Raw genomic sequence first — 11,015 nt, 5'->3', positions numbered from 1 at the left:
CTGTTTTGATTCTTTTGCCATCAAATCCAGAAACATAGATTTGCATTAAAAAATTTTTTTCCTTGTCTTTAAGGCGATGCTTTAAATTATTGGTCTTTCAATTTGCAGAAATGAAAAACAAAATTTCTGAATAACACATGTTCCAACTGCCAATGCAGGAAACGTAGGTTTGACCCCTGGGTGGGTAAGATTCCCCTCTGGTAGGAATCCTACTCCAGTATTCTTGCCTGGAAAGTTCCATGGACAGAGAAGCCTGGAAGGCTACAGTCCATGGGGTCCCAAAGAGACAGAGGCAACTGAGCACCCAGGCACACAAGGCTGGTTAACTTATTAGAATGTCAGGTTAACAAGGCCAAAATCCAGGGTTTAAAGTCCATGGAGAAGGCAATGGCAACCCACTCCAGTACTCTTGCCTGGAAAATCCCATGGATGGAGGAACCTGGGTGGTTGCAGTCCATGGGGTCGCACAGAGTCAGACACGACTGAAGTGACTTAGCAGGCCAGTTGGCTTTCCAAACCATTTCTGACAACACATGTTGTTGGTTAAAGAAATCTCTTCACTTCTGAGGACTTAAAAAAAAAAAAAAAACAAAAAAACCTACAAAAGTAAGGCATTAATAACGTAAAAACGGTCTCTTGTTGGTCACTGGAAAACTACTTTTTCTGGGACAAGCACATATATTTTCAGGATTATTAGAAATGCACATTCTAAAACACTACTATTGTTAATTCTATGGCTTTAGGTAGGATACTTGCAATGTTACCTCCTCTATCCAGAAAATCCATGGCCCTACAAGGCAATTACTTTACATATTTGTAATTAAGTTACAATTACTTTATTATATATTAGGACCTAAAATAATATTTTGGACACATGAAAGTACAGGAGATGTGGTGAGAACACAGGAATTTTAATTTTGTAAACCATACATTCGAGTAATCAGTAACACAATGTTGCCCACAGAGAACTGGGGCCTGGGCTGAAAACTTGTCTCTTCCCCAGTGCAATATCATACACGATTCCCAAGCGCTAACAACAGGTCTGTCCAGATGCTAAGACCAGGGACTTCGAAATTTCCATCTTGAGCCTTATAGGACTTCAGGACAGTTAGAACTTCATCTTTCAGAGGAGGAGGGGCCTGACAGAGGCTTTGAAACCTGCTGAACAACTCCTCCCAGGGCACATCCTGGGGCTCAGTTCCAATCCAAAGGCCTTTCGGAAGGTCATAGTGCAGTTGGCGACCCCAGTTTGTGAGCAGACCCAGATAGACAGGGGACAGCTTTGGATGGCGCCCCGCCACGGAAGTTAAAAGCTCGGCTGGGAGGTTGCGGCAAAAGGCAACCGCGATATCTGATTTCCCCAGAAGCCAACGAAGCAGCTCTTGACGCCCGTCTCCCGGTGTTCTGGGGCTGCCTACTCCCAATTCCTCTTCTTGGAGCCGGGGGGATGCCGCCGGCAGCAGCAGCGCGGCCGCCACCACCTTCAGGAAGTTGCTCTGGGGCAGGCGCTCCCACAGGCGGCTGAGAAGCCTGCCAGGACCCTCAGCTTCGGCTTCCCCCACCTCCTGCAGACGCCTCAGAAGCAGCTCCGCCTGCGTCTTCATCACTGAGTCCTTCTGAAGGACCGGGTTCTCTCCGTAGGCGTGGAAGCGCAGCATGTGGGCAGCGGCCCGGCAGCGGGCGAAGCGTGCCAGGCTGCCCTGGAGCGCCTCCTCCTCGGCGTCCGGAACGCCGGGGCCGGGAAAGAGCTGCTGTAGCAGGAAGTGAAAGGCGGCATCTCCGAGGGCCGGGTTCGCCAGCAGTCGCAGAGACAGCAGCTGGTCACAGTGCCCCAAGGCCTGGAAGTTCGCCAAGCCCGGGGCTGGAGCGGGCCCAGAGTCACCCTCTTGCTTCCACTGGTTTTGCAGTCGCTGCTCCAGAGCTTTGCGAATACGGGCATGGCGGCCAAAGCGCCTGTGGATGTGGCGCAGGTAGCCAGCCCACTGTAAAGCCCTGCGAACGGTTGCGGGGTCCCAAGTGCTGACGTGGGTTGTGCGGGAGACAGCCAGAACCTCAGAGAAACGATCCAAATACTCCAGAAGTGAGTCCATGGGGCGCCGCAGGGCCTTACTTCCGCCTTCACTGTGGCGACGGAGACTCTTTGCGTGCTGATTGGTGCGTCGGTCAAATGATACGCCTCTCTGCAATGCTATTGGGTAAAATGCCTGCCAATCTCACAGTGGCCTTAACCCGGGTACCTGGACTCCGGGAAATTTAAGCCTGAGCAAAGGCCTGTATTTCACCGTGGATGTTGAGGGAATTTTTAAGCAAGGAAGATTGAATGAAGGGCTAGGACTGGAGAATTACCGGATCCACGTGGGAGATTCTGCTGCTGCTATTTACGGAGGTCTCCGTGCTTCCTTTCGCTTTAGAAAAAAAATCTCTAGTAGAAATTTCCTAAGTTTTGCGTGAGTAAATCTGTGTTAATTAAGGTTTATCATAATTGGGGAAAATCAGAGACGTGCTGTTACATATAAGAAAATGTTATTAAATTAAAATTTTAGTTCATTTCAGTTTAGTAAAAAGGTACTGACCCAAGTAATTAATGCTAGACACTATGCTAAATCCTGGGCCTTGACCTTATCCTTTCATTATTAGAACTTGAATTCTAGGTTAAGTGAAACTTCAAGATTAACACTTTCTTAAAATGTTAAAGGAATTTAAAATTTTATTTCAAAGTTTCACTGTTGTTTTTCGTTTTTGTAATTTCCAAAGCAGAATAGCTAAATTGACTTTTGTTTCACCCAGCTAATTGAACTAAGTGGCATTTAACTGTGGGAGTTAAGCATTAGTAAACAAGCATCAGAAAAAGAGGCTTTCACAAAAAGCCTACCTCATATGATCCTGGTGAGGATTAAATAAAATGATAAATGTGAAATGCCATCTTTGGTATTTTGTCTGTCTTTTAGTATCCATTCTATCATTACCCTTACTCTCTTTGCATAATAAAGATTCAGTTTTGAGTACTGATTGCAGCTCACAGTGGAGGGGTAGGCTGCATTGAGTTAATTGTGTTAATCCAACCCTCTCATAATTTAGTAATTAATTTAGGAAACCCAGTCTTAAGCAGACCAACGTGTAGTATTTCCTAAGGACAGAAATTTGTTCGGAAATGGCCAGGTGAATCAATTCTAATCAGTGAGGCCTATATGATTACTTTTCTTACTCTTCAGAGTTGGTAATCATGAACATTGACCAATATGAAGTGATAGTTGTATTGGACAATGCAGCTGTATACAAGCTGGATATCAAGCATGCTTAAGAAATTGTTTCTTCCTCTTGATGCTGTTGAATATTTATATGAACCCCAAAGCTACCAGATGCATCTCTTTCCCTGAACCAATGAATTTCAGAATCACAAGGAATACATTGGATTAAGACAACTCTCAAAGTAACCCTGTTTAAGATTATAACACTATATATTCCCATTTCTTTTGCCAGTTTTATTTTCTGTAGCTTTCAACTAAATATACCAAAGTAATACCAGCTCTTCAGAACACCAGTGTATGGGGCATATAAACACTGTTTGTGAACACTGCTATTATTGTTAATGTTATATAAGCCTCCGAAGTGAATATCTTCTCATGTCTTCTCCAAATTCTGTTCCTCCCTAATATAAAAGAGTAACCACTAACACTCTATGGTCAAAGGTGGAGAAAATTTTAGCAGAGAAACACACAGCTTGATGTTGCCATATTTACTGTTGGTCCTGAGAGATTTCTGATGCATTATTTTCCTATGGACTATTAAGACTTGAAAAATCAAGTTGTGCCATGCTCTAGGTTAGGTTTCATATTTTTAGTTATTTTAAGATATGCATTACGTCAGAAATTATAGGACCCTTTGGAACTGGGATACCAATGAAAACATAGTATTCTGATGCCCCTTTGTGTTACTCTGAACAATATTATATTCACATATTGACACTTATTTCAGTCCTCTGCTTGTGGAAGTAATGCTTTTTTTATAGGAACAAGCAGACCTGGACTCTACATCTTCAGGCAGAGCAGACTTAGAGGGTTTTTTTCTCTCATTCTAGAATCAGTTTCATGGAAGGAAAGTGCTTTGGCAGTTTGCAATCACTCTGAGGGCAAATAGTATGGGCAATGGTTACACCTGATCCTAACTCAGTTACTTGATTCAAGACTGAGTTTTGAGTAGGTCTGTCTATATTCTCCAGTAGCAATAATAAATAACAAGCTGACACAACTTTTGAAGACAGATTTCTTATAGAAACTTTACAAACATACTTGCCACTTTTTGTGACAATGCAAAGTCTTTTTCTCAGAGGTGATATGTCTTAGTGGGAGTTATTTATATAAAATCAAAAATTTCTTTGTTTTACTTGCTTCCATTACAAAGGGGGAAAGTCATCAAATGAATTTTAATGGACAGAGGACATTAGATGTGTACAGCATAATTTGACAATGAAGTCCAGGAACCAATGGCTTTATCTTGCATCCTATGTTCCTATACCTAGTCTCTGATCAGATTGTAGAATATCATACCAAATCTCAAAAACATTACATTTATATATCTTATTAAAAAAAAAAAACTGTTGATCTTTTTACTCTTTGGAACTGTTTTCAGAAAGGTAACTGACTATAACTAAGCAAATGTTTTTCTGGATCTTAAACTTTTCGATCAGTGTATGGTGGGAAAGTTTACAATTGCATGTCTGAAACATCGATCTCCTTTGGCCTTGGGGAGTCTGAGTGGAGTTTGGGAGACTGGAGTCATTGCTTAGATCATGAGAGATCTGATAATCCACTCTTCAGTTCTTTGGACATGGTCTGCCACCTGGGCATCTAATGACTAGAGAGAGTGCACATCACAGCCCATCAAGAAGTTAACAGTGGAGTTCTAAATGTCCAGAGAGACAGGGCAAACACTTGTGAGTTCAGAGGAAGGTGTTGGAGGAAGGATTAGAAGGTGAGATCTGTGGGCATGGATCTAGATGGTGGCCCTAAATCTCTGTTTTCACAAATTCGAGACACTGTGCAGTGGATGTGACTTTAAGTGGCCTCAAAGCTAGTAGCATAAGGACTGCCCTGACAATGCACGTTTATTCTGAAATTTAGAACTTGATTAAAACTTTGGGACACCTGACTTGAAATTTTTTTGGACTTGAAATTCACTTCCATCATTATAGTAATATTTAACATTATATTCACAACATTTATTGCCTTTATAAGGAAAGGAAAAAAGATCTTTTCTTTAAATACAGCCTCATTCCATATAAATTTTAAAAGGCTATAAAAATGGTTTTACCTATTTTATCAACAACATTTCTAGTCAGGTGTCTTAATAAGAAGAGAACTTTGTTAAGGTCTTGCTCAGGAATTGTGACTGACCCTTTCAAGCATCAAAACCAAGACTAAAAAAATGTGAAAAAAGGCATGATTAATTTTCCTATGTGAAAATTTTAGTCTTAAATATTGTTAGGAAGTTTCATATAATTTAATATGTAGAATCATCTGTATTTAAAATATCATATAAAGAGAATGCAAAAAGAATTTTTTTCACCAAGCCTTTTGTATGTAGATCTTTCTCAGCTTATGGTAGAATTGTCCCATTAAACCAGTCATAAGCTTAAAAATATCTTAAGGCCATCCCCAAGAAAAAGAAATGCAAAAAGGCAAAATGGTTGTTTGAAGAGGCCTTATAAATACCTGAGAAAAAAAGAGAAGCAAAAGGCAAAGGAGAAAAGGAAAAGTATGCCCATCTGAATGCAGAGTTCCAAAGAATAACAAGGAGAGATAAGAAAGCCTTCCTCAGTGATCAGTACAAAGAAATAGAGGAAAACAATAGAATGGGAAAGACTAAAGACATCGTCAAGAAAATTAGAGATACTAAGGGAACATTTCATGCAAAGATGGGCACAATAAAGGGCAGAAATGGTATGGACCTAACAGAAGCAGAAGATACTAAAAATAGGTGGCAAGAATACACAGAAGAACTATACAAAAAAGATCTTAATGACCCAGGTAACTCTGATGATGTGATCACTCACCTAGAGCCAGACATCCTGGAGTGTGAAGTCAAGTGGGCCTTAGGAAGCATCACTACAAACAAAGTTAGTGGAGGTGATGGAATTCCAGTTGAGCTATTTCAAATCCTAAATGATGATGCTGTGAAAGTGCTGCACTCAATATGTCAGTGAATTTGGAAAACTGCGTTTAATACTCCTAACCTGCCAAACATTATAGCTGAGCCTCACCTACCTTAAATGTGCTCAGAACACTTACAGTAGCCTACAATTGAACAAATCATGTAACGCAAAGCCTGTTTTATAATAAAATGTCAGGTATCTCATGACATTTATTGAGCACTATATTTTAAAAAAAGAAAACAATGGTTTTATGGGTATAGAGTGACTGTCAGAGTATTGATGGTTGACCCTCATGATTGCATGGCTGACTGGGAGCTGTCATTCACCGCAGCTGCCCAGCATCAGGAGATGGAATCAGACCACATAGCTGTAGCCCGCAAAAAGATCAAACTTCAAAGTATGAGTCTACTGAATGCATATCACTTTTGCACCATTGTAAAGTTGAAAATTCTTAAGTGAAACCCTTGTAAATTGAGAACTGTTTGTATGCATATGAAATTCTCTTTGGTTGACTGATATGTGCCATAACACACAAAGATTTTGGATAGCAGAGCTCCAACATAGGCTTTCTAACACAATTAGCTAAGGAAAGGGGGCAATAAAGACCACTGCAATTCAAATTAGCTTGCCTTAAATTTTCTGCAAATAAGCCAGAAAGAAAATTGGTTGATTAGATATTTTCCTTTTGCCCTTCCCATATTTCCCTAGCCTTGTTCTCTTTCCTTTTCTCTGTTTGTTCAGAGAACTGGCCCGATCCTCACTGACACTGTCAGCCTTGTCCCCCTGGCCCTCTGGCTTGCTGCTGAATTGACCAATGAGAGACATTGACCATCAGAAAGAGGCAAGGGATGTAGTTTTTTTCTTTCTTTGCTCCCTGCTAAGGAGAATCCAGGGATGGGGGAGCCTGGTGGGCTGCTGTCCATGGAGTTGCACAGAGTCGGACATGACTGAAGCTTATTAGCAGCAGCAGCAGCAAGGGCTCAGGATTCTGGTTCTTTCATTTACAAATTCCTTGAGGCCTCCCTGAGCTTCTGATACCTTCTAGTATTCCATGCAGCCCCAGGGACTTCCTGCTGTTGCTAATCCCTGGATGCTCTAACATACCTTGTTGATTTCCTTAACCCTGACCTTGCGTCTACTCTGTTAAATTACCTTCAGAATCCCTGCGGACTGTGCTGGTTTCCTGCCAAGGTCTTGACTGATACAGTCATCTGTGTTTTCAACCATTCTCATAATTAATATAAGTCTGTGAGTCATAATATTATCAATCAGTGTGTGTTTAGGGAATGATGACTAGTCTACTGCAGTGATTCCCAAATACCTGTCATTGCCAGACATTCCTGCCAATCTATGACAAAGTCATCATTATTACAGTGATATATGAAAAATAGATGACAGAACAAGGTGAAGTGTTTTCATAAGTATGCTAAATTTAAGTGAAGGGAAAAAGTATTTCTTAACAAAGTTGATGTTTTAAGGCAATTTTGTGTTTTCTTTATTTGAAAAAAAATTTAAAGTTTGCAGTTATTTTCTTAAACATCTACTTTAGAAAGTTTATATGTGTTTATAGGTATACATTTGTAGAAATATGCATATATCTATGGGCTTCCCTGGTGGCTCAGTAGTAAAGAATCTGCCTGCAGTGCAGAAGCTGCAGGAGATGTGGGTTTGATCCCTGAGTCATAAAGATCTGGAGTATTGCATGGCTACCCACTCCAGTATTCTTGCCTGGAGAATCCTATGGACAGAGGAGCCTGGCAGTCTACAGTCTATTGGATCTCAAAGAGTCAGATACATTGAAACAATTTAGCATACATACATATATTTATAGCTAGATAAAAGATAGATAGGTTATAAGCCTGTGAAATCTATAATTCTGAAAGTCTCCTGTCTGATGTGTAGAAAATGGAGGGTTTGCAGATGGACCCAGATTGTGAAGACCTTGGAATACTACAGTAAGGAATAGGGTCTGTGTTCAATTGGCATTCAGATTCTGTTGACAAGTTTTAGAGCACAAGAATGACATAATCATATCTGTTATAAAGCAACATGGAGAATTGGTTGTAGCCAGCTGAGACAAATGGCTATAAATGGAGGTCCACTAGAGATATATTGCAGTAGTTCAGGTGTACAAAATGGCAGTTTCACTAAGGAAGTAGCAGAGGAAACATTTAAGAAGGGGTGGGGAGTGAGTGGTGCTCAGACTTGAAAATTTCTTCTGAAGAAGAATCATTAGATCTTCATGGAGGGAAGAATCAAAATTACTCTGCATATTCAAGTGATTGAGTGAAATCCCTTTACCTTTGGAATGGAATGTGAATTGGTATTGATTTCAACTAAAGCCCATAAATTGAAAAGAAGGGGAAACAAGAGCGAATCACGGCTCAGTGGAAACTCTTATGAATTTGTTTTTTAATCTCAGATTACTGTCTTTCTTCACAACTTCAGGATCCCCTGGGTTTGCAGATTAGGTAATAGAGTATTTTATTAGTGATTAGTGAATACTATGGTGACTCCAGAGGAAATCTTGGTTGCATGAGAGTAATGAAAAACATGGATTGAATTATTCAAAAGGCAGAATTTAAACAAGAATTTCTCCCCTTCCTTAAATAATCTCTCATCCAATTCCTAGAATCTTAACATTCAATTTAATATCTCTTGGATTGGTAATATTCAGAAAGAAAGTAAATAATTTAATTAATTAAACTGGAAGAAACTCATCTGACTTATCATTATTATACTTTTTCCACTGCTTGGACACCTATTGGAAAATATCAGTATCTAAGGGCCAATGGTGAGATTCATATTAACATAAACTGATTCTATATAGTTTTAACATTGTATGTCAATACACAGATTGTGCACCATCATCTTTATGTGTGTTTATGTGTATATTTGTATAGAATTAAATAAAATGTAATTCCTAAGAGGATACTTGAACTAAATAATTGAACTAATATTATTTTTAAGATTTCATTTTTCTTTTACAACTAGTAATTTTTTTTCCTAATGTTTAAACCAGAAAGATAAAATATGAATCAGATTCTCTCTCTACCTTTGAGTTAGAATTTTGATTTCATGGAGGAGAACTGTAATAATGTCTAGGTGCCTTTATTTTTATCCCACAGTTATCAGTGTATTGCTATAAAGGTACCTGCCAGGAAGGCCTTTTTTTTTTTCCTGGTTCAATAACTTTTTGTGTCTGTTGTTCCCATTTTCAAGTCTCCAAAACTTTTATGTGAATTCTTTCAACACATTTTTTTCATTATTTCCCAGCCTTCTTTTTTTCTGGATGGCTGAAGTTTCCAGACATATAACCAGAAATGTCCTAAGAGAATTAATATATAAAAAAGAAAGCTAAGAAAAACAGGCATTTTAGTACATGCAGATACACAACTCATTTTATACTTTCTTTAAAAAGGTAGTAAATGAATTGATCTTCATAATTAATATTCTCTCACTGGGTAGCAAATATGGTGGAAAAGTAATCAAGAAACTTTTTAATAACTTCCAGACTTAATCTAAATTCTTAGATTGAGCTAGTCTGCTAATATCATTAATGTCAAGGAGTATTTTACCCACAGGTTCCTAGCATTTCAAAACAAACTGGCTGAAATAAGACAAATAAGTGATTAAAACAAAATTCACAATGTCACAGAGACATTTTATGGGTATGTAAAAATTCTTTCTGGTAATGCTTTTATCATTTAGTTACCAGATTTTAAGCATAAAGAAAGGCTTTAAAGGGAATATTCCCTTGGATTTGATGAAGCACTTCACTTAAGGGGCAAAAAGAATGTTTACAGCAAAAGTGCCATAGTTAATATTTCTTTTCCCTTTTTTCTTTTGAGTGGATTAACGAATGGTGTTTTCTAGCAGTTTGCCTATCCCTATTTAAACAGATCCATTGGGTAAAACTCCCTGTTTTTGGTTATCTTAGAATATGGTGTATCTTCACTTTTCCCCTACTTTTAGTAATTCTTGTATTCATGTGTTTTATTGATGCTGGATGTAGAGGAGGGAATGTATACAACCAAACATCATCTCTGTTACCAGGATGTTGGTAAAAGTCGGATCCTTTTGAAGACATTTCCGTATTTCGTGGCTAATTCAGCATGTTTAGAACATGCCAGAAGTTCAGAACAAGACAAAATTTACAGAGGATTCTAAAGCAGAAAGTGGAAGGTGGTAATAATAATAAAGACAAGATTAAAAAAATAATATATATACACACATAAATATATATATGTAGTAGATTAAACTTGACTGTGTAATAGGAAGTATCGAGAAAATTTTCAGAGATACATTTTCCTAAATAATTAAAATATGATAAAGTTAGGGATGGCAATGGAGAAGGAAATGGCAGCCCACTCCAGTGTTCTTGCCTGGAGAATCCCAGGGACGGGGGAGCCTGGTGGGCTGCCGTCTGTGGGGTCGCACAGAGTCGGACACGACTGAGGCGACTTAGCAGCAGCGGCAGCAGGGATGGCAAGCAACAATATAATTTAAGCAAATAAAGAATGCCAAACCTTATAGATGAAAAATAGATGTTAGTAAATACTACAATTTTTATTTTATTTTATTTTATTTTATTATTATTTTTTTTTAATACTACAATTTTTAAAGCATAACATTCTTAGGAGAAAAACTGTTTGGTGTTCTTATCCTCCAGGCAACCAGAGTATCAGTTAATATCTGCAATTCTGTATAACAAGAAATGATTAACGTGAACATTATGTTCTTCTCCTGCTCTCTGATGTGATGATTTACTTAGTTTGTTTACAGATTTTAATGAAAAGGGAGGGGGAGCTTAATTTAACAGCATGACTGAATACCTCTAACAGTATGCTTTAAGATCCATTTA

The 11,015-nt window shown here is 38.7% G+C and overlaps 1 protein-coding gene across 1 annotated transcript; it reads right to left on the bottom strand.

The window, feature by feature from the left end:
• Nucleotides 1–650: 650 nt before the first annotated feature.
• FANCF (FA complementation group F) lies at nt 651–4,694 on the bottom strand. Its single transcript, XM_040255645.1, has one exon. It carries the CDS (start codon nt 2,088–2,090, stop codon nt 1,011–1,013), a length of 1,080 nt encoding a protein of 359 aa, XP_040111579.1. The 5' UTR covers nt 2,091–4,694; the 3' UTR covers nt 651–1,010.
• Nucleotides 4,695–11,015: the final 6,321 nt, after the last annotated feature.

The sequence above is a fragment of the Oryx dammah genome, unplaced genomic scaffold, assembly GCF_014754425.2.
Source record: "Oryx dammah isolate SB20612 unplaced genomic scaffold, SCBI_Odam_1.1 HiC_scaffold_15, whole genome shotgun sequence".
NCBI lineage: Eukaryota > Metazoa > Chordata > Mammalia > Artiodactyla > Bovidae > Oryx > Oryx dammah.
This window is presented reverse-complemented; position numbering and strand designations above follow the sequence as displayed.

Excerpts from the sequence above, each read along its gene's own strand:
- FANCF (XM_040255645.1), bottom strand. The coding sequence starts at position 2,090 with ATGGACTCACTTCTGGAGTATTTGGATCGTTTCTCTGAGGTTCTGGCT.